Here is a 23,003-nt window from a genome sequence, read left to right as displayed (position 1 = left end):
GAACCCGGAGACCCCCTTCTCCGAACCAAAATAAGAAGCTTCCTAGCAAACTTAGGCCTCCCCACTTTGATTGAGGCTAATGTGGATTCGCTCACGCCCCACCTCACCGCGACAGAGTTAAAGGGAGTCATCAATCAGCTCCAAAATGGCAAAGCCCCAGGGGCAGACGGTTTTCCGGCCATGTTTTACAAAACTTTTCGGAATGATCTTACACCACTACTGCTTAGGGCCTTTTCAGAAGCTAGAGACGGCGGTACTTTTAGAAGTGAGTTATTAGAGGCCATGATACTCACCATACCAAAACCCAATAAAGATCCATCTCAGTGTGGCAGCTATTGTCCCATTTCACTCATAAATATCGATGTGAAACTCTATTCCAAAATATGGGCTAATAGGCTACGCCTCCTTACTCCTGGCCTGCTTAACCTTGATCAGGTGGGGTTTAAATTCGACAGGGTCAGATGGGAATATCTGTGGGAAGTGTTATTACTGTTTGGGTTCCCTAGCGAAATTGTTAAAGCCATCCAAGCCTTGTACTGCTCCCCGTGCGCTAAAGTTAAGGGACTAGGTTTTTGTTCTTCGTCTTTCCCCATCACTAATGGGACTAGACAAGGCTGCCTACTATCACCCGTAATATTTGCTTTAGCAATTGCCATTAGACAGTCGCCTCTAATTTGGGGTGTTCCATTAAGCCATCCTGGTTATCTTGGAAGGGAAGGGGAGAAAAAATAGCATTATTCGCAGACGATATTACCCTCTTTCTAACGTATCCCTTGGGTTCACTTCCAGCACTATTTGATCTTATCACACACTTCGGCTCTCTGAGCTTTTACCTATTCATATCCCCCAATTCGAGTTGGAAATCCTTTGGGAATCCTACCCATTCAATTGGGCGTCTGAGACCATTACCCATCTGGGTGTTCAACTGGGACCTGACATCAACATAGTAAGAGAGAGGAACTATGATAAGCTCCTGCGGGAAGTTAGAGGCTTACTGAATTCTTGAACCTTCCGGGAGGTCTCCTGGCTGGGATGCATACTACTTTAGATGCCTACCGTTAAACCTGCCCAAAGAGACTCAATGCCCTAATCATGAGATTTGTGTGGCAGGGGAAGAAACCTAGAGTTTCTAAGAAAACACTACAAAAACCTTTCCATTTAGGAGGGGTGTCCCTCCCTAACCTCTCCATTTACTATGAGGCAGCTCGCCTCACCCATATTTCTTATTGGGGTTCTTCTGATAGCCCCCAAGGTTGGAAAAAACTGGAACAGTTCTCTCTTCCACCAGAGATTTCCCTGGAGGACCTACCCTGGCTTCCAGACTACCAAGTCAAACACTTAAAAATCCAAAATGCTATCATTAGACAGAACCTTGATATTTGGAAGTCTATCAGACATTACTCCGAGATAGCTCCTCACCCGTCTCCAATCCACTCTATCCTCGGTCTGTTGCGTGGTCTCCCGAACGCTCACGCTACACAATGGAGGAAGTGGGATCTTTCCCACGTTTCTGACCTATACCTTCTGAATACACTACAGCTGGCAGATCTGCTCCCGGATAGGCACGACCTCTTGCCACCTTGGTTTCATTTTGAACGCCTCAGATTGCATAAGTTTCTCATTAGTTGGGGCTTCCCAACCTCAAATTCTGAGGCAACACTCTATTTAGGAGGGGAGATGGCAGTCGGGCTTGACTCAGACCCGTTCCCTTTCTGTACACTATAGTCTAATCATGTAGGATGTAGTGTGTGGGGAAGTTTGGCAGTTGAAGGCCTGGGCTCAAGACCTAAAATGTACAATCTCTGACAAGACCTGGGCAAGTGCTCTCTCACTTACTAAGAATACACTTCATTGCGCTAACTCAGTAGAATTAGAGGTTACATTTTCACTTAGATGGCACTACACTCCATTAAGATTAGCACAAATGTCCTTGACTCATTCTCCTTTGTGTTGGAGAAACTGTGGACAGGTGGGAAATGACCTCCACATTTGGTGGTCGTGCCCGAAGCTGGATAGACTATGGGATGAGGTGTTCCAGTTATGCGGATCTGCTGGAATAGTACACCCGAAAGAACCTAAAACTGCTCTCTTTCATATCTTTCCCACAAAAATTCCAAAATCTATGAAACAACTAGCCATTTTCATATTTGCGGCAACCAAGGTCTCAATTGCTAGATCTTGGAGACAGCCGGAACCCCCCCTATTACTACTATTAAGAAAACCCTGGAGACATTTGCCTCTATGGAGCGTAGTTTCTTCTGGCACCTGAGCAGGCCGGACTCCTACTGGAGGATTTGGGATCTATGGCTCCATAGACAATATTTGACATAGGATCTTGGATGACCCATATAGATCTGGACCATGGGATTTGCCCACCACGTCCCAGTACTGCAAAATGGCCTAACTGGAGGAGCCTACTCTTCCGTCCCTTCTTCCTTATATCCCTCTCTTCACCTGCTCCTTTCCTCTTTTCTGATTCCCCCATCCCTCGCTCTCCGCCTGCCTGTTGGCAACTCAGTAATTGACATGTATGCAGTTAAACACAGTGAGACCCATTTGGGTCTTATCTACGCTCCTACCTGACCCTAAATTGGGTAATGCTCCATATCTTTCAAGGTATCTAATACATATTAAATTGAAATAGTTCATGCTAAGCTTATAGGCAAACTTGCTAGGTATAGACTTGCTGCACAGAACCATTTTATTTTCGTTAAACCCATTTGAACACAGTCCAGCTGTAAAATGAGGTATTTGAGGCTCATGCCCCTTACGAATGATTTATTGTTTATGTATTAAGAAAGTCGTTTGATGTTCAATGTTCATTATTCTCTGTCTTTACTTACATTTTGTACTTGTAATTAAACTGCTCCAGTCCCCCTTGTAACTCATTGGGACTGACGGGATCCTTCTCTACATGCATATATGTACTCTAATTTTACCTCAATAAAAACTCTGAAATAACCGGACCCCCAAAAACAGGTGCCGGATCAAGACCAAAAACCTTGCGGAACAACCACAAAGTTACCTGGAAATGATATTTGCACAAAAGTTGATGCATGCCATACCCCCATACTCTTGAACTCTGATCTCTCATGAAGTATCCCAGTGGCTGTCCACTCGGCCCCAAAAGGCTTCTAAGATAACACCCACAAAGTCCAAAGACAAAGAAAGGACCCAAAAAGAGATCAGAACTCCATTAATTACGAGAAAATAACAGACTCTAAAGATCCAGTCAACCCACAGACAACCTACAGCTCAAGCAATTAGCGAATGAACGAGCATCCTAAAACTCCTATCGGTTGATGGGAAGAGTTTGCATAACAATCCCCCCCCCATCCAAAAGGCAAGGGGAAGCGAAAAAAACAGCAATCCTCAAAAAAGAGGAGAGAAACACTGGTAAAAGAGATCTGAAAACCGGTGTATTTCACAAAACTAATTAATGCAGCTGTGGACTCTCTCCGTTTTAAGAAGAAAATTTACCTTTTTAAAAATGTTTGAGAACCCTTGCAGTACTAATAAGCCTTCTTAGATAATATCACCAGACCAGATCACTTTAGAGAATAAGGCCCTATATGATTCAGCATCTGTTCATATTATTTTCAGTATGTTGTTGTTTTTTTTTTTTTATAGATTTTCTTGTCTTTCTATATAGTTTTCCAGGCACGATAGACATTGCATATATTATGTTCTTCTTGGGGCTAGAATTGTGGCAATGTATTTACTTATGTTCATAATGGTCTTGATTATTGTTGTTTAAATAAAAATATAGTCCAACAGTGTATACTATATTTGTCTGTTTTCTGATGATTTTTAATGAATAAATTATAATGTTAAAGCAAATAACACAAATTATTTTTGATACACACTGAAACATATATACTATTAAATAACACATTTATTATGCCAGGAACTTTCAAAAAACAACAACAAAACACCCACCTGATATTTTACTGAATTTTACACTTTTCTAAAACATGTAATACATACAAAATGATTAAAAATAATGCTTTATATACAATAATCACATTTTAAATGTATGCATTATAATTTGATCCAAAACAAATAAGCATTTACGTCATAAATTACAAAGCTTAAATGTACAGCTTTTCTACAGTAACTATAGTTAATCATGTTAATGCCAACCTTATTTAAAACATGAAATTACTTAATACCAATTTAAATTTAAAATGCAGTTATAGGTGGCTTTAATTTTACAAAGGTAACATTTCAATGAAAATGAACTATATAATTCCTTTTCAATCTATATCTAATAAATTAACATTAAATTAATTTGTTTAGTTCTGAATCTAAGTTTTTACAGCGCTACTCATTAAACACATAACTAATTTAAATCAGTTGTCATATTTTAAGGCACCAATAAATTTGCATTTTATTTCTTAGAATGATTACAGCTTTTGGACAAAATGCCTAATGGAAATATATATGACATGATTCAAAAAGATCTGAATAAAATCTTGGACAGAAAAGGGTTCACTCTCATTAGCTGGAAAGCATTAAAACTTCTTTACTTTAAAATTCAGAAAATGGAAGCAGCAGTAAACAAAACTGTGGTGATGTGGGGTTGTGCTTAAAGGGACATTACCTAAATGTTAAATCACGTGAAAATGATGCAACATAGTTGTAAAAAGATGACTAAAAATGACTATGTAAAAAAAGGAAGTGTGTATTTTACTGTCATTTGCATGGTAATCAGCCAATCAGCATCATCCGTGCTAAAGTCACACTCTGCTTTGTTGTGATCTCCTGGGATTTAAACATAATCGTGAAATGTTTTGTAGTAAAACTAAACTGATGAGGGAAATAAAGTGACTATGCCTGCATATGCCAGATACATGCTCTCTTGTCCCGGGACAAGCATACTGATTGGATACTTAAAGTTCCTATATAATGGGATGTGGCTACGGAGAAAATTTTGCAGTAAAACATCTTTTTTTTGACATAGAGAGGTTTATGTGATATTTTATATTCAGCTTTTTGCAGCTATGCTGCATCATTTTCAAGTTATTCAGTATTTGGGTAAAATATCCCTGTAATTAAAACAAAAAGTCAAGCTCACAATCTGAGCCATTTCATAGTTGGATGACAGCTTTTTCTTTTTTTCAGGATGCTGCTCAGTGTAAGTAGGTGTCACACATTTGTGCAGAACTGTGTAGTGTAGTTGCCTCTTTCTACAGGATTAATAAAAGAGCTTCTTAAATGTAGCAGCTCCTGCTATTAAGTTGCTGTAGTAAATGATTGGAGTATAAGGACATGGCTATCAATACAAGGAGTTTTTCCAAATATAAAGTGCAGAAATCTGTCCTGCTATGTGTTTCTCCTATACTAGAACTGAGAAAAACTCTTAAAGGGGCACTAAATGCTAACTACATTTCATGCACCTCCCTTTACTCATGGGTGCTGCCATGATGGAAGTTAGGTTACACTGTAGGTATCTGGAGATTTGCTGCACATGTGTAAAGAGGTCAGCATTGGAATGTGGTAAAAAATAGATTTCAACATTGCAGCAACTATGACTAGAGGGAGGTGGGGAATAACCTCAATACTATGCGTATAAAATGTATTTAGTGTTTAATGTCCCTTTAATACACCCTACAGAAGAAAATGCCTAACATGAAGAGGAAATGTTCCTTATGTTTTAAAATGTAATTTGTGCATATAAGAGGCCGACTCTATTACATTTAAGCATATGTGTTCCACTTTAAAGTATGTGAATGTATGAATATCACTTAAGTATGGTCTTGAAGGGACATTATACACTCATTTTTTCTTTGCATAAATGTTTTTTAGATGATCTATTTATATAGCCCATAAAGGTTTTTTAAAAAATAAATGTATAGTTTTGCTTATTTTTAAATAACACTGCTCTGATTTTCAGACTCCTAACCAAGCCCCAAAGTTTTATGTGAATACCGTCAGCTACCTTCTCCAGCTTGCTCCAGGGTCTTTTCATATGCAAAAGAAGGGGGGTCTTATTTCCCATTTGCTGTGGGCTTTCCAGCTACCTTTTCAACAGAGCCAAACTGACAGCTTCTAAGTAAGTTTTTAAACAGTTTTATACTGGATTTTTATATCAGTATCTGTGCATCTTATTCTTTATAATAGTGTCTATTACATGCAGTTATATGAAAATGAGTGTATACTGTCCCTTTAAAGATAAGAAAATGATATAATGAACTTTATCAACAGCACATTCATATAAAAGTAAAGTAATGCAACTTTTTTTTAATTAAAAATAACGTCATATTATTGCAGGAGAACACCCCCCCCCCAAAAAAAAAACAAAACAAAACAACAACAAAAAAATACAACTAAAAAGAGAATATTGAAGAAGAAAAAAAAAAAGCCGACCAATCCCATTTACTCCACATGCTGCTAAAAAGGAAGACTGCTTGATCTATCTACAGGGAACATAAAGAAGAAAGGCTTGGCACAGCTACAACAGATCTTGAGTTTAATGCGCCATAAAGTAAAATATCACAAGTTATAAAAATAATTTGTCATTGTACAAAACCGGATAACATTAAGTTCATATAAAACGGGTCTGATAGTTCATTTGGTTTCAGACAGTGCACACTACTAAAAGATTTACCTCCTGCAATAGTATTTTTTTAGCTAGTGATATTTATAGGCACTTTAAAGTTGACATTTTAAACAAATGATTAAAATGCTGGATTCTTTGAACAGTTGTGAAAACATTTGTTGCATAGGAAAATATAGTGTAAAGAAAAAAACTGCCTGCACTTGGTAATGAAACAGAGATCGACTACACTCTCAAACTGCAGTGGGTACACATCTCATTCCAATGGCAAAACGCACAGCTCTGGGTGCTAACCTGCGCTGCGGTTTACATCCAGTGACTCAGGCAGTTAATCCTACACAAGTCTAGGTGCAAAGCCTAATAAGAAAAATCACATAAAATACAACAAACAGAATGGTCAGCACTCACTGGCCTACAGTTGATGAGCACATGAGTTTTGCCAGTGGCATGGGATATGTACACTTTTTAAAAGTGTAGTCCATCTTCGTGTCTAGGAAAATGACTAATTGGCTGTGTCACCCTTGTTTGATTAAAAGCTAACATGTGTGTCTTTATTTAGTCTAGGCACCCAAGCAAGAAGAGACCCATTGCATCTGACTGAGTGCTTCTGCATTGTGATAATATATATATATCCCAATTACATATCACATGAGAAACCTAAAGGAAAATTACAATAGGGAAGTTTGCTTTTAGACTTGAAGGCAATGAATTTCGAACCTGCTTAGGGAAATACCAGTAATACAAGGATCAGGTGTTAATGGGAGGAAAGAGGTGAGAATAATCACAGTTAATCTTCCTGCAAGTGAAACCAACACTACTAACTACATGTCTGATCTCCCCTGTACACTATGCTTAAACTGGCAGAGGCTTATTTATTAAATGAACTTGACCCCTGTGCTAGGCTGTAGAGTGCACAACACTGGTTCACATACAGGAAATACATTTTGCTAGATGGTGGATCGCACTTAATGCTGTGATCGGTTTCTGCAGCTTAAAAAGCACATCTGGTGTCGATTGGGCAAATTAGTGATAAGGCTTTAGAGTTTGAAAGAAAAGAGGATAAAGAACGATCTTCAAGTTTCATCTTCCTTGTTGCATTAAATCTTTAGTTTAGTGGATTTTGCGTGTTTCTAAGGCATCCTCCTGTGAAGCCAGGTGATTTGTTTCCAGAACAAATTGGGAAAGTTCATTGCCTCATTTTTTAAGAAGTGAATTATTATTGTCCTCTACTTGCTGCTTGAACGGTTGCTTATTTTCTAAGTTTACGTCATCTAGAACAAGAAAACATACAATGTATTTACTCAATATGATGGCTGAAATAATAAACCATGTGAAGTAGAAATCCACACACACAATCCTTTCTTTAACACTAACAGAAAATGTTTTGAGAACAAACCTATCCATAATATGTGTTGGAGTTATTTTCAGAAAACAAACTATTTAGCCTGTGCATAATAGTATGCTTTAAAGGGACAGTCAACTCCAAAATTGTTATTGTTTAATAATAATCCCTTTATTACCCAGTTTTGCACAGCTAATATGGTTATATTAATATACGTTTAACCTCTGTAATAACCTTGTATCTAAGCCTCTTTTGACAGCCCCCTGATCACTATTTATTTATTTATCCATTGACTTGCATTTTAGCCAATTAGTGCAGTGTCAGCCACAACTCTACGGTAGAGAGCACAATGTTATCTATATGGCCCACATGCACTAGCCTTGTGAAAAGCAAATAAAAAAGCATGTGATAAGAGGCTGTCTGTAGTGGCTTAGACATTTAGAGGTTTAAATTGTAATAAAATATAAATTATGCTTACCTGATAATTTCATTTCTATTGTGGGGAGGAGAGTCCACGGCTTTATTCATTACTTGTGGGAATTAAGAAACTGGCCACCAGGAGGAGGCTTAAATACCTCCCCCACTTCCCTCATCCCCCAGTCATTCTGCCGAGGGAACCAGGAACAGTAGGAGAAATATCAGGGTATAAATGGTGCCAGAAGGATAATATTAATTTTAGGTTCGCCCACCGGAGCAACGGGCGGGAGCCGTGGACTCCCCTCCCCACAATAGAAATGAAATTATCAGGTAAGCATAATTTATATTTTCCATCTAAAGGGGAGGAGAGTCCACGGTTTCATTCATTACTTGTGGGAACAAATACCCAAGCTCTCTAGAGGACACTGAATGAAAAAACGGGAGGTCAAAGAAGGCGGACCCTAATCTAAGAACACCACAGCCTGTAAAATCTTTCTCCCAAAAACTGCTTCCGCCAAAGGAAAAACGTCAAATTTGTAAAATTTTGAAAAGGTATGTAAGGAGGACCAGGTAGCTGCCTTACAAATCTGCTCCATAAAGGCCTCATTATTGAAGGCCCAAGAAGAAGCCACAACCCTAGTTGAATGAGCCGTGATCCTTTGAGGAGCAAGCAAATCATGCTCCTCAATCAAAAGGACAAAGAAGTTGAAGAGGCTTTCTGCCCCTTGTGCTTCCCAGAATACACCACAAAGAGAGATGAAGACTGTCTGAAATCCTTCGTAGCCTGAAGATAAAACTTCAAAGCTCGAACCACATCAAAATTATGAAGTAACCTCTCCTTAGGAGAAGAAGGGTTAGGACACAAAAAAGGAACAACTATTTCCTGATTGATGTTACGGGTAGACACAACCTTGGGAAGAAATCCCAAACCAGTGCGAAGAACAGCCTTATCAGTGTGAAAAAACAGATAAGGAGGCTCATATTGCAAGGTCGCCAACTCAGATACTCTGTGTGCAGATGCAATAGCCAACAAAAACAAAACCTTCCAAGAAAGTAACTTAATGTCAAGAGAGTGCATGGGTTTATACAGAACCCTCTGCAATACCTTCAAAACCGTGGACTCTCCTCCCCACAATAGAAATGAAATTATCAGGTAAGCATTATTTATATTTTCCATCTAAAGGGGAGGAGAGTCCACGGCTTCATTCATTACTTGTGGGAACAAATACCCAAGCTCTAGAGGACACTGAATGAAAAAACGGGAGGTCAAAGAAGGCGGACCCTAATCTAAGAACACCACAGCCTGTAAAACCTTTCTCCCAAAAACTGCTTCCGCCAAAGGAAAAACGTCAAATTTGTAAAATTTTGTAAAGGTATGTAAGGAGGACCAGGTAGCTGCCTTACAAATCTGCTCCATAAAGGCCTCATTATTGAAGGCCCAAGAAGAAGCCACAACCCTAGTTGAATGAGCCGTGATCCTTTGAGGAGGCTTATGTCCCACTGTCTCGTAGGCCAAGCGAATCATGCTCCTCAATCAAAAGGACAAAGAAGTTGAAGAAGAGGCTTTCTGCCCCTTGTGCTTCCCAGAATACACCGCAAAGAGAGATGAAGACTGTCTGGAATCCTTCGTAGCCTGAAGATAAAACTTCAAAGCTCGAACCACATCAAAATTATGAAGTAACCTCTCCTTAGGAGAAGAAGGGTTAGGACACAAAGAAGGAACAACTATTTCCTGATTGATGTTACGGGTAGACACAACCTTGGGAAGAAATCCCAAACCAGTGCGAAGAACAGCCTTATCAGTGTGAAAAAACAGATAAGGAGGCTCATATTGCAAGGTCGCCAACTCAGATACTCTGTGTGCAGATGCAATAGCCAACAAAAACAAAACCTTCCAAGAAAGTAACTTAATGTCAAGAGAGTGCATCGGTTTAAACGGAACCCTCTGCAACACCTTCAAAACCAAGTTCAAGCTCCAGGGAGGAGCGGACTGTCTAAAAACAGGCCTGATTCTAGACAGAGCCTGAACAAAAGACTGAATATCAGGAAGCTCAGCAAACCTCTTGTGCAACAGAACAGATAAAGCCAAAATCTGTCCCTTCACGGAACTGGAGGGAAGCCCCTTCTCCAGTCCATCCTGGAGAGAGGACGGAATCCTGGATTCCTTAACCGTGTGCCATGGATATCCATACTTCTCACACCAGGACAAGTATTAATCGCTCTCTCAGAGAATCCTCTCTTAGCTAAGACTAAGTGTTCAATCTCCACACAGTCAGCCTCAGAGAATCTAGATTTTTATGTTAAAAGGGGCCCCGTACCAACAGATCCCTGTGACAGGGTAACCTTGATGGAGAAGATGACATACCCACTAGATCCGCAAACCACGTGCTCCGCGGCCACGACGGAGCAATTAGAATAGCCAAAGCTTGCCTCTGTTTGATGCGGGCCACTTTTGAGGTAGAAGTGGCAACGTTGGAAAAACGTCAACTAGGTTGAACCCCCAAGGAACCGCTAAGGCGTCTGTCAGCTCTGCCACGGAATCCCTGGATCACGACCCGTATCTGGGTAGCTTGCAATTGCCCCATCTACTACTGCAATCCTACCTTAACCACAGTCCCTGGGGAGAGAATGAAAGAAGGCAGCGGTCTAACCACAAGGAGAGTATTAGTTCTCAGTCCATTTGTAACAGATTGTTGTTTATTACCATCTTACAATATCTGTACATTGTTTCCTTTGTATTAGCTTGCAATTGAGTCTGGGCGCCATGAGATCTATCTCCGGCGTCCCCCATCTGAGACAAATCTCCGCAAACACCTCAGGATGGAGGGACCATTCACCCGGATGGAAGGATTGCCTGCTTAGAAAATCCGCTAACCAGTTGTCCACACCCGGAATGTGGATTGCTGAGAGCAAGCAGCTGTGGGACTCTGCCCATTATAATATCCAAGAAACCTCCCTCATTGCTAGGGAGCTTCTTGTCCCCCCCTGATGGTTGATGTAGGCCACCGAGGTAATGTTGTCTGTCTGGAACCTGATGACCCCAGGAGAGGCCACGCCTTCAGTGCATTGTAGATCGCTCAAAGTTCCAGAATATTGATCGGGAGGAGGGACTCCTCTCGAGACCACTTTCCCTGTGCCATTCTGGCACCCCAAACAGCACCCCATCCTGCCAGACTCGCGTCCGTGGTCACAATCTCCCAGTACGGTCTCAGGAAGGATGTCCCCTGGGACAGTTGTTGTGGACGGATCCACCAAGAGAGGGAACCCCTCATCCGAACGTCCAGGGAAATCTGTTGGGATAGATCTGAATGATCGCCGTTTCACTGTCTCAACATGCACAACTGAAGAGGTCTGAGATGGAACCTTGCGAAAGGAATAACATTGATGCTGGACACCATGAGCCCGATCACCTCCATACTCTACGCCACAGAGGAACTGGAGGAGGACTGACAGGTGGATGCAATCTTCCTGCATCGCTGATCTGTGAGAAATATCCTCATGGATATATAATCTATTATGGTTCCTAGGAACTCCACCCTGTTGCTGGGAACCAGGGAACTCTTTCCTGAGTTTATCTTCCAACCATGAGATTGGAGTAACGAAAGAAGGGCCCTGGAGTGATCCTCTGCGAGACTGAATGATGGCGCCTGGACTAGGATGTCATCCAGATAGGGCGCCACAGCAATGCTTCTGGATTTGGCCACTGCAAGTAGCGCCCCAAGAAACTTTGTAAAGACTCTCAAGGCCATTGCCAGAACAAAGGGAAGGGCCAAACACTGGAAATGTTGGTCCAGAATCGCAAATCTCAGGAACATGAAGTGCTCCCTGTGGATCGGCACATGAAGGTAGGCATCCTTCAAGTTTATTGTCGTCATGAACTGACCCTCTTGAACTAGGGGCAGGATCAATCTGATTGTTTCCATTTTGAACAATGGAACAGCCAGAAATTTGTTTAAACATTTGAGTTCTAGAAAAGGACAGAACATTCCCTCCTTCTTTGGGACCACAAAAAGGTTTGAATAGCACCCTAGACCACTTTCTGCTGGGGGTACTGGTACAATAACTCAGAGAGAAGAGAGATCCCTCACATTCTAGAAAGGCTTCTCTCTTTTCTGGTCTGGAAGACAGATTTGACAGGAGGAATCTGCCCCTGGGCGGATGAGATCTGAACCCTATCCTGTATCCCTGGGCGACAACCTCCAGAACCCACGGGTCCTGAACATCCTGCAACCAGGCCTCTGAGAAGAGAGATAATCTGCCCCCTACTTGGTCTGGAGACTGAGCTGGTTTCCAAGTACCCTTGGACTGATACGCTTTTGCGGCGGGCTGCTGGTGTTGGGCCTTGTTCGCACGAAAGGGACGAAAAGTAGATCCCTTAGGCTTAACCTTCTTATCCTGCGGTAGGAAAGCGTCCTTGCCTCCCGTAACCATGGGTATGATTGAGTCCAATGCTGGACCGAAACGGATCTTTCCCTGAAAGAGAAGGGATAGAAGTCTGGACTTAGAGGTCATGTACGCAGACCACGATTTTAGCCACAGAGCCCTGCGGGCTAATACGGAAAAATCTGACATCTTTGTGTTCAGGCAAATAATTTGCATATTGGCATCACAAATAAAAAAAATTCTCTCCTGTATCTCGTTGAGGGGAGTCTCCCTCTTGACCATGACAGAGAATCGCACCAATATGTCGCAGCTCCGGCAACTGCAGGTACCTCCGCTGCTGGCAACCACAGCTACCGCCGCTGCCAGCAACCACAGCTACCGCTGCTGCCGGCTGAAAAACAAACAAAATCCTCCAGAGGAATCGTCGTCCACTTTGCGAGCGTAGAGATAGCACAATCCACCTTAGGAACAGTCCCTCATAGCTCGAGTTGAGGATGGGGTACAGCTTTTTAAAGGAAGGAGTAAAGGAAGAACCTAATCTCTCCCATTTATTCTTAATAATGTTAGCCATCTTAACAAGAACCTCAAGGGTAGCAAGCACCTGCTTCAGCAAAAAGCGCAAATTTTCCATCCTAAACCTAAAGTCAGGCTCCTCTGCAGTGGGAGCTTTAGATGACATGGACTCCAACCCAGAAGGAACATCCTCCGAAGAGTCGGAGTCGTCCTCGTCAGCGGATAATCTTTCCGAGATATCCATTGGAGTATAAGACCCCTGGGCCGGATCGCCATATTTTACCTTACGCTTGCGCTTGGCAGAACGTGGTAAGGCACTAATCACCTTAGAGACCGCCGTTTGCAGTTGGTCTGCAAAATCTGACGCTAATGGATCTCTCCCATAGGAGAAATAGATATGCCCTGGGGCACTGCATGTGTACTTGAGTACCACACAAATGTCCACAGCCCTGGTACAAAATTATTCTTTATTATATCACACAGACATCACAAAACATAGCGACGTTTCGGGTTAACAACCCTTATTCATGCTATCTATATATACATCAAACTTCACACTATTTAAAAAACATTGAAATTCGTGCCAACCGCAAAAATGCACTCTGCTGCCACCTACTGGTGAAAAATCATCATTACTCCATATTAAAAACAATGATTGCGATTATACATGTGTACTTGGAGATGTATGTAGGGAACGCACCTCACAGGACAGGGAGCCCTCAGAGGTGGACAGCTCAGTAGTACTAGACATTCTTTTCTTTAGAGATGTTGTGACTTTATCAAGGCATGCGGATCTACCAGAACCTCCTTGCAATAAACACAGGTACTAGATTTAGTTAAAGAGAGAATACCCTCTAACGTGTCAGAGTCCTCCATAGCTTGCGGCTTTAGTATGGACTATTATAATCTAATAAAAATGGCATCTTTATAACCTCCAATGGCCGGGGCACTCACCACCTCCTATGACCCGGACCACAGAAACGGCTACATCTCCTGCGCCGCTGGTCAGGCAAGGAAGTCGATAGGCCCCACCCTATAGAAGGAATGCCTTGCAGGACCTCCCCTGCACTAGGGAGAAAACGCGCCAAAACTGCTGCGCAAATACTCCCAGAAATGAAACTAAAGTCCACCCATTGCCAGAGCCATATCTCACACATATCGCAGCAATGACACAACAAACAACATTATGCACAAGACCCCTCTGTTCAATAATCCCCCTACCAGGGATATTAACCCTTGATTCTATAAAGATAAAAGGTATCACAATGTGACCCTGTCTTCTGCGTTATCATTATGTGTATAAAAAAATTAAACTTTCTTACTAGAATCTACGCCGTGGAAAAGGAACATGGCCTCTCAAGTGTGACAGTGTAGTAGCATCGCTCCTGAAATGGACTTGAGTGTAAAAAGCAGGTAGCGAAACTCGTCAACGCTGATTGCTTATGGAGCTGTTAATCTGAGTCGGGATGGTTTCGCAGGTTCTCCCTGCATCTCCAGACTCTAACTTTCGCCCAAGCTCTCACTGAGAGGCTGACAGGACTACTTAAAACTCCAGTTCCATCTTGAAGAGTACTACCCTCCATAAGAGACTACTCCGAATCTTCCGACACTTCTCTGCCAACCTCCTGTGACAAAAGGCAAAGAATGACTGAAGGATGAGGGAAGTGGGGGAGGTATTTAAGCCTTTGGCTGGGGTGTCTTTGCTTCCTCCTGGTGGCCAGGTTCTTAATTTCTACAAGTAATAAATGAATCCGTGGACTCTCCTCCCCTTTAGAAGAAAAGTATATTAATATAACAATGTTGGTTGTGTAAAGCTGGGGAATGGATAGTAAAGGCGTTATCTATCTTTTTAAACAATAACAATGTTGGTGTTGACTGTCCTTTTAAACGTTCTTTTGCAGGGAGAAAAATGCTGTAAAGATGAAAATAAAAATAACAATTTTCTCTTTTCTTTGTCTTACTGTACAAACCTCCTTTGTTCCCACTTTGCCCTGGCATTTTTGTTTATCATGCTCCCTGATCTCATTTGCAGCACTCATTGCAGAAGGGAATTTATTTTCAAGGAGTGTGTTTTTTTATTTAATTCAAAATGTGCTTTATTTAATGCTGTTTTTAAGATTAGAAAACTATCTTTACATTTAAAAAACAATTAAATTTGAAAATGGAAACACAAAGGAAAACACATATAGTAGATACTGTATTTGCATTGTAGCAGTGGCATGATTTCTTAAAGGGCCATAATACCCAAATGTTTAAACACTTGAAAGTGATGCAGCATAGCTGTAAAAAGCTGATTAGAAAATATCTCCTGAACATCTCTATGTAAAAAAGAAAGATATTTTACCTCAAAAGTTCCTCAGTAGCCACCTCCCATTGTAAAGGATTTCTAAGCAGCATTTTAGTGTGTATGTCCTGGGACATCTGAAGGGACTAGCATCGTGCACTCTCATATTATTTCACCAATCAAGTAAAGGAAGCTTACTATGAAATCTCATGAGAGTTAAGTCAAATCTCATGAGATCACAGTAAGAGTTCATGACCTCAGCACTGCTGATGCTGATTGGCTGCTGTTCATTTCTTCATTATTTTTAATTTTTTTACCTGCAGCTGGCTGCAGCTGAGTATAACTTTTTACACAGAACTTACTCTGCTGAGCTGAGGAGATTGTGAGGTAAAATATCTTCCTTTTTTACATAGAGATGCTCAGGTGATATTTTCCTGTCAGCTTTTTACAGTTAGACTGCATCAGTTTCAAGTGATTTAGCATATGAGTATTATGTCCCTTTAAAGGGTCATTCTAGTGTAAAAATGGCATACGCTATTTCGACTCTGCAATACTTTGGCTAATGTTAATGTAAAGATTGAACCGCAAGTGCTACAGTTGCCAAGCTGGCTAATGGGGTTCTTTGGCTGCTGCTGGTGATTGGGTCACTGGCTGTTCCTGTTCAGGACCTACGGTGCTCTGCGGCTCCTGAAGGATACATTGAGGCCTAGTTATCAAGCCGTCAACCTCAAATACGCTGGAATTCCGCAGCGTATTTGTGGCGAGGCTGATTCGCCTTAGTTATCAAAGGCTAGAGACCGGCAAAAGTAGAATTTTGTGACGTAAACTTCGATCCGCCGGACTCAGTCCGACACAGATCGATTCTTACGTCACTCCAGATGTTCCGCACACAAGTGCGGCACAATCTGACTACTTTTGCTAGTTATCAAAAAACTAGCAGGTACGCTCAGCACTTTTCCGGCCCAGCGTACCTGGTTTTCAAACCGCCACCCTGGAGGCGGCGGATCCCATAGGAATCAATGGGAGTCTGACCATAGCGAAAGTACAAGTTCGCTGCTGCCAGATATCCCATTGTTTCCTATGGGAGATGTCTGCACCTAACACCCTAACATGTACCCCGAGTCTAAACACCCCTAATCTGCCCCCCCTACACCGCCGCAAGTAAATAAAGTGTTTACCCCCTAAACCGCCGCTCCCGGAGCCCACCGCAAGCTACATTATACATATTAACCCCTAAACCGCCGCTCCCGGAGCCCACCGCCACCTACATTATACCTAGTAACCCCTATCCTGCCCCCCTATACCGTCGCCCTCTATAATAAAGTTGTTAACCCCTATCCTGCTGATCCCGCACCTCACTGCAACTAAATAAATAGTTTAACCCCTAAACCGCCGCTCCCTGACACCGCCGCAACCTATATTAAATTTATTAACCCCTATCCTGCCCCCACTACACCGTCGCCACCTATAATAAATTTATTAACCCCTATCCTGCCATCCACTACACCGCCGCCACTGTAATAAAATTATTAACCCCTAAACCTAAGTCTAACACTAACCCTAACACCCCCTAACTTAAATATTAATTAAATAAATCTAAATAATATTTCTATTATGAACTAAATTAATCCTATTTAAAACTAAATACCTTTAAAATAAACCCTAATATAGCTACAATATAAATAATAATTATATTGTAGCTATGTTATGATCCTAAGATAGCTACAATGTAATTAATAATTACATTGTAGCTATCTTAGGATTTATATTTATTTTACAGGTAACTTTGTATTTATTTTACCTAGTTAGAATAGTTATTAAATAGTTATTAACTATTTAATAACTGCCTAGCTAAAAGAAATACAAAATTACCTGTAAAATAAATCCTAACCTAAGTTACAATTAAACCTAACACTACACTATCATTAAATTAATTAAATAAATTAACTACAAATAACTACAATTAAATAAAATTACATAAACTATCTAAAGTACAAAAAATAAAAAAAGCTAAGTTACAAAAAATAAAAAAAATAAGTTACAAACATTTTAAAAATATTACAACAATTTTAAGCTACTTACACCTAATCTAAGCCCCCTAATAAAATAACAAACCCCCCCAAACTAAAAAAATGCCCTACCCTATTCTAAATTAAAAAAGTTCAAAGCTCTTTTACCTTACCAGCCCTTAAAAGGGCTTTTTGTGGGGCATGACCCAAAGAATTCAGCTCTTTTGCCTGTAAAAGAAAAATACAACCCCCCCCCAACATTAAAACCCACCACCCACATACCCCTAATCTAACCCAACCCCCCCTTAAAATAACCTAACACTAATCCCCTGAAGATCATCCTACCTTGAGTCGTCTTCACTCAGCCGAGCAGCGATGGAACCGAAGAGGAGACCCGGAGCGGCAGAAGTTATCCTCCAAGCGGCGCTGAAGAAATCTTCCATCCGATGAAGTGATCCTCCAAGCGGCGCTGAAGAAGTCTTCCATCCGGGCGATGGGTAGGGCATTTTTTTATTTTGGGGGGGTTTGTGATTTTATTAGGGGGCTTAGATTAGGTGTAAGTAGCTTAAAATTGTTGTAATATTTTTTAAATGTTTGTAACCTATTTTTTTATTTTTTGTAACTTAGTTAGTTTATGTAATTGTATTTAATTGTAGTTATTTTTAGTTAATTAATTTAATTAATTTAATGATAGTGTAGTGTTAGGTTTAATTGTAACTTAGGTTAGGATTTATTTTACAGGTAATTTTGTATTTCTTTTAGCTAGGTAGTTATTAAATAGTTAATAACTATTTAATAACTATTCTAACTAGCTAAAATAAAAACAAAGTTACCTGTAAAATAAATATAAATCCTAAAATAGCTACAATGTAATTATTAATTATATTGTAGCTATCTTAGGGTTTATTTTACAGGTAAGTATTTAGTTTTAAAGTGAATGTAAATTTTGATGCTGAAGTGCCCGGTTTTTAAAACTTTGATTAAAAACAGGGGCACTTTAATTCATCAATATTTTCATGAGGTATCTGGCTTCCTCCAATCACAGCAGTGAATCAGACACTGAATCCCCCGGGGGGGAATCTGTGATTGGAGGATGACCTATCAATCATTTCTGACATCAGAAATGGCTTGTGAGACCGGAGGAAGCAGCAGCTGCTGTGAAGTTTAAAAACAGAATTTATGTTTACCTGATAAATTACTTTCTCCAACGGTGTGTCCGGTCCACGGCGTCATCCTTACTTGTGGGATATTCTCTTCCCCAACAGGAAATGGCAAAGAGCCCAGCAAAGCTGGTCACATGATCCCTCCTAGGCTCCGCCTACCCCAGTCATTCGACCGACGTTAAGGAGGAATATTTGCATAGGAGAAACCATATGGTACCGTGGTGACTGTAGTTAAAGAAAATAAATTATCAGACCTGATTAAAAAAACCAGGGCGGGCCGTGGACCGGACACACCGTTGGAGAAAGTAATTTATCAGGTAAACATAAATTCTGTTTTCTCCAACATAGGTGTGTCCGGTCCACGGCGTCATCCTTACTTGTGGGAACCAATACCAAAGCTTTAGGACACGGATGAAGGGAGGGAGCAAATCAGGTCACCTAAATGGAAGGCACCACGGCTTGCAAAACCTTTCTCCCAAAAATAGCCTCAGAAGAAGCAAAAGTATCAAACTTGTAAAATTTGGTAAAAGTGTGCAGTGAAGACCAAGTCGCTGCCCTACATATCTGATCAACAGAAGCCTCGTTCTTGAAGGCCCATGTGGAAGCCACAGCCCTAGTGGAATGAGCTGTGATTCTTTCGGGATGCTGCCGTCCGGCAGTCTCGTAAGCCAATCTGATGATGCTTTTAATCCAAAAAGAGAGAGAGGTAGAAGTTGCTTTTTGACCTCTCCTTTTACCGGAATAAACAACAAACAAGGAAGATGTTTGTCTAAAATCCTTTGTAGCATCTAAATAGAATTTTAGAGCGCGAACAACATCCAAATTGTGCAACAAACGTTCCTTCTTTGAAACTGGTTTCGGACACAGAGAAGGTACGATAATCTCCTGGTTAATGTTTTTGTTAGAAACAACTTTTGGAAGAAAACCAGGTTTAGTACGTAAAACCACCTTATCTGCATGGAACACCAGATAAGGAGGAGAACACTGCAGAGCAGATAATTCTGAAACTCTTCTAGCAGAAGAAATTGCAACTAAAAACAAAACTTTCCAAGATAATAACTTAATATCAACGGAATGTAAGGGTTCAAACGGAACCCCCTGAAGAACTGAAAGAACTAAATTGAGACTCCAAGGAGGAGTCAAAGGTTTGTAAACAGGCTTAATTCTAACCAGAGCCTGAACAAAGGCTTGAACATCTGGCACAGCTGCCAGCTTTTTGTGAAGTAACACAGACAAGGCAGAAATCTGTCCCTTCAGGGAACTTGCAGATAATCCTTTTTCCAATCCTTCTTGAAGGAAGGATAGAATCTTAGGAATCTTAACCTTGTCCCAAGGGAATCCTTTAGATTCACACCAACAGATATATTTTTTCCAAATTTTGTGGTAAATCTTTCTAGTTACAGGCTTTCTGGCCTGAACAAGAGTATCGATAACAGAATCTGAGAACCCTCGCTTCGATAAGATCAAGCGTTCAATCTCCAAGCAGTCAGCTGGAGTGAAACCAGATTCGGATGTTCGAACGGACCCTGAACAAGAAGGTCTCGTCTCAAAGGTAGCTTCCAAGGTGGAGCCGATGACATATTCACCAGATCTGCATACCAAGTCCTGCGTGGCCACGCAGGAGCTATCAAGATCACCGACGCCCTCTCCTGATTGATCCTGGCTACCAGCCTGGGGATGAGAGGAAACGGCGGGAACACATAAGCTAGTTTGAAGGTCCAAGGTGCTACTAGTGCATCCACTAGAGCCGCCTTGGGATCCCTGGATCTGGACCCGTAGCAAGGAACTTTGAAGTTCTGACGAGAGGCCATCAGATCCATGTCTGGAATGCCCCACAGCTGAGTGACTTGGGCAAAGATTTCCGGATGGAGTTCCCACTCCCCCGGATGCAATGTCTGACGACTCAGAAAATCCGCTTCCCAATTTTCCACTCCTGGGATGTGGATAGCAGACAGGTGGCAGGAGTGAGACTCCGCCCATAGAATGATTTTGGTCACTTCTTCCATCGCTAGGGAACTCCTTGTTCCCCCCTGATGGTTGATGTACGCAACAGTTGTCATGTTGTCTGATTGAAACCGTATGAACTTGGCCCTCGCTAGCTGAGGCCAAGCCTTGAGAGCATTGAATATCGCTCTCAGTTCCAGAATATTGATCGGTAGAAGAGATTCTTCCCGAGACCAAAGACCCTGAGCTTTCAGGGATCCCCAGACCGCGCCCCAGCCCATCAGACTGGCGTCGGTCGTGACAATGACCCACTCTGGTCTGCGGAATGTCATCCCTTGTGACAGGTTGTCCAGGGACAGCCACCAACGGAGTGAGTCTCTGGTCCTCTGATTTACTTGTATCTTCGGAGACAAGTCTGTATAGTCCCCATTCCACTGACTGAGCATGCACAGTTGTAATGGTCTTAGATGAATGCGCGCAAAAGGAACTATGTCCATTGCCGCTACCATCAAACCGATCACTTCCATGCACTGCGCTATGGAAGGAAGAGGAACGGAATGAAGTATCCGACAAGAGTCTAGAAGTTTTGTTTTTCTGGCCTCTGTCAGAAAAATCCTCATTTCTAAGGAGTCTATTATTGTTCCCAAGAAGGGAACCCTTGTTGACGGAGATAGAGAACTCTTTTCCACGTTCACTTTCCATCCGTGAGATCTGAGAAAGGCCAGGACAATGTCCGTGTGAGCCTTTGCTTGAAGAAGGGACGACGCTTGAATCAGAATGTCGTCCAAGTAAGGTACTACAGCAATGCCCCTTGGTCTTAGCACAGCTAGAAGGGACCCTAGTACCTTTGTGAAAATCCTTGGAGCAGTGGCTAATCCGAAAGGAAGCGCCACGAACTGGTAATGCTTGTCCAGGAATGCGAACCTTAGGAACCGATGATGTTCCTTGTGGATAGGAATATGTAGATACGCATCCTTTAAATCCACCGTGGTCATGAATTGACCTTCCTGGATGGAAGGAAGAATAGTTCGAATGGTTTCCATCTTGAACGATGGAACCTTGAGAAACTTGTTTAAGATCTTGAGATCTAAGATTGGTCTGAACGTTCCCTCTTTTTTGGGAACTATGAACAGATTGGAGTAGAACCCCATCCCTTGTTCTCTTAATGGAACAGGATGAATCACTCCCATTTTTAACAGGTCTTCTACACAATGTAAGAATGCTTGTCTTTTTATGTGGTCTGAAGACAACTGAGACCTGTGGAACCTCCCCCTTGGGGGAAGCCCCTTGAATTCCAGAAGATAACCTTGGGAGACTATTTCTAGCGCCCAAGGATCCAGAACATCTCTTGCCCAAGCCTGAGCGAAGAGAGAGAGTCTGCCCCCCACCAGATCCGGTCCCGGATCGGGGGCCAACATTTCATGCTGTCTTGGTAGCAGTGGCAGGTTTCTTGGCCTGCTTTCCCTTGTTCCAGCCTTGCATTGGTCTCCAAGCTGGCTTGGCTTGAGAAGTATTACCCTCTTGCTTAGAGGACGTAGCACTTTGGGCTGGTCCGTTTCTACGAAAGGGACGAAAATTAGGTTTATTTTTTGCCTTAAAAGGCCGATCCTGAGGAAGGGCGTGGCCCTTACCCCCAGTGATATCAGAGATAATCTCTTTCAAGTCAGGGCCAAACAGCGTTTTCCCCTTGAAAGGAATGTTAAGTAGCTTGTTCTTGGAAGACGCATCAGCTGACCAAGATTTCAACCAAAGCGCTCTGCGCGCCACAATAGCAAACCCAGAATTCTTAGCCGCTAACCTAGCCAATTGCAAAGTGGCGTCTAGGGTGAAAGAATTAGCCAATTTGAGAGCATTGATTCTGTCCATAATCTCCTCATAAGGAGGAGAATCACTATCGACCGCCTTTATCAGCTCATCGAACCAGAAACATGCGGCTGTAGCGACAGGGACAATGCATGAAATTGGTTGTAGAAGGTAACCCTGCTGAACAAACATCTTTTTAAGTAAACCTTCTAATTTTTTATCCATAGGATCTTTGAAAGCACAACTATCCTCTATGGGTATAGTGGTGCGTTTGTTTAAAGTGGAAACCGCTCCCTCGACCTTGGGGACTGTCTGCCATAAGTCCTTTCTGGGGTCGACCATAGGAAACAATTTTTTAAATATGGGGGGAGGGACGAAAGGAATACCGGGCCTTTCCCATTCTTTATTAACAATGTCCGCCACCCGCTTGGGTATAGGAAAAGCTTCTGGGAGCCCCGGGACCTCTAGGAACTTGTCCATTTTACATAGTTTCTCTGGGATGACCAACTTGTCACAATCATCCAGAGTGGATAATACCTCCTTAAGCAGAATGCGGAGATGTTCCAACTTAAATTTAAACGTAATC

At 41.8% G+C, this 23,003-nt stretch overlaps 1 protein-coding gene across 1 annotated transcript in view; it reads right to left on the bottom strand.

The window, feature by feature from the left end:
* Positions 1-3,877: 3,877 nt before the first annotated feature.
* GOLM1 (golgi membrane protein 1) overlaps positions 3,878-23,003 on the bottom strand; it is a 429,996-nt gene continuing 410,870 nt past the window's right edge. The window contains exon 10 of the mRNA XM_053702432.1: positions 3,878-7,830. Coding sequence (XP_053558407.1) covers positions 7,754-7,830 — 77 coding nt within the window. The 3' untranslated portion in view covers positions 3,878-7,753. The remainder of the gene's footprint in view (positions 7,831-23,003) is intronic.

This window comes from Bombina bombina, chromosome 2 (assembly GCF_027579735.1).
Source record: "Bombina bombina isolate aBomBom1 chromosome 2, aBomBom1.pri, whole genome shotgun sequence".
Classification (NCBI taxonomy): domain Eukaryota; kingdom Metazoa; phylum Chordata; class Amphibia; order Anura; family Bombinatoridae; genus Bombina; species Bombina bombina.
This window is presented reverse-complemented; position numbering and strand designations above follow the sequence as displayed.